Raw genomic sequence first — 845 nt, forward strand, 5'->3', positions numbered from 1 at the left:
CACGCGACTCGGGCACTGACCCTCGGCGAAGGTCAGCTCTCAGTTCTATTATTCTGGGTTTTCTTACCTCAATAATATGAACTCAATTGTACGGGGTTAATCAAGGTTTTCCATAGTTGTTGACTATAGTCAGGTACCTACGACCGACTGTGCCGAGTGACCGCAGAGTCGGGCTCGCCAAGGGACATAAGTAGTAACAGTGTAGACAGCTGTTCACTACATTTGGGGGCTGCTCCGGGAAATAAAAACAATCTGGGCAGCATTTCGAGCGTGCTAACAAGGGAAGACCCTCCCTTCCTTTAAGCCCGAAAGGACCAACACACTCAAGTGGGAACAGAGGGGGACATGCATCTACGCAACGGGAAAGTTGTACTGCCTCCGCTTGAACCGATCGCAGAAATGCAGAATTTAGAAGAGTCAAACGACGATTCCGTGGATTACCCAATGGAAACGCCACGAACAGAACCCGATCGCAGCGTCAACCCGCCCACCGCGGGGGTGTCTCGATCGGCACCGAGAGCCTGGGACCGCGACGTTCGAGGGCGCAAGGGACCCGTAGAGGATCACGATTGGGCGGATCCGGTTCTGCCCGAGTTCTTTCGGGAACTGGCCTCCCAGATGGCACGGGGGTAGTACAGGCGTGCCAGAGGAACATCGGATACGAGGACGGCAAGAACATGAGGGAGTTCCTCGACCTAGCGGAGTTAGATTTCATAGAAAGAGGGCTAGAGGAACGGCTGTGGGGAGAAGAACTTAAAAGATATCTGAGGGGAGACGCCTTGAGATACTGGTTGTATCTGCGTCGCACTGGAGAATCTCTAACTGATTGGGAGCAACTGAGACAG

The 845-nt window shown here is 53.4% G+C and overlaps 1 protein-coding gene across 1 annotated transcript; it reads left to right on the forward strand.

Moving 5' to 3' along the window:
* Positions 1-399: 399 nt before the first annotated feature.
* Positions 400-633, forward strand: ENH_00030480 (hypothetical protein; the record flags this gene model as incomplete). Its single annotated transcript, XM_013584875.1, has 1 exon — positions 400-633. One exon carries the CDS (start codon positions 400-402, stop codon positions 631-633), a length of 234 nt encoding a protein of 77 aa, XP_013440329.1.
* Positions 634-845: the final 212 nt, after the last annotated feature.

The sequence above is a fragment of the Eimeria necatrix genome, genomic scaffold (genome assembly GCF_000499385.1).
Source record: "Eimeria necatrix Houghton genomic scaffold, Enh_scaff2225, whole genome shotgun sequence".
NCBI classification, from domain to species: Eukaryota; Apicomplexa; class Conoidasida; order Eucoccidiorida; family Eimeriidae; genus Eimeria; species Eimeria necatrix.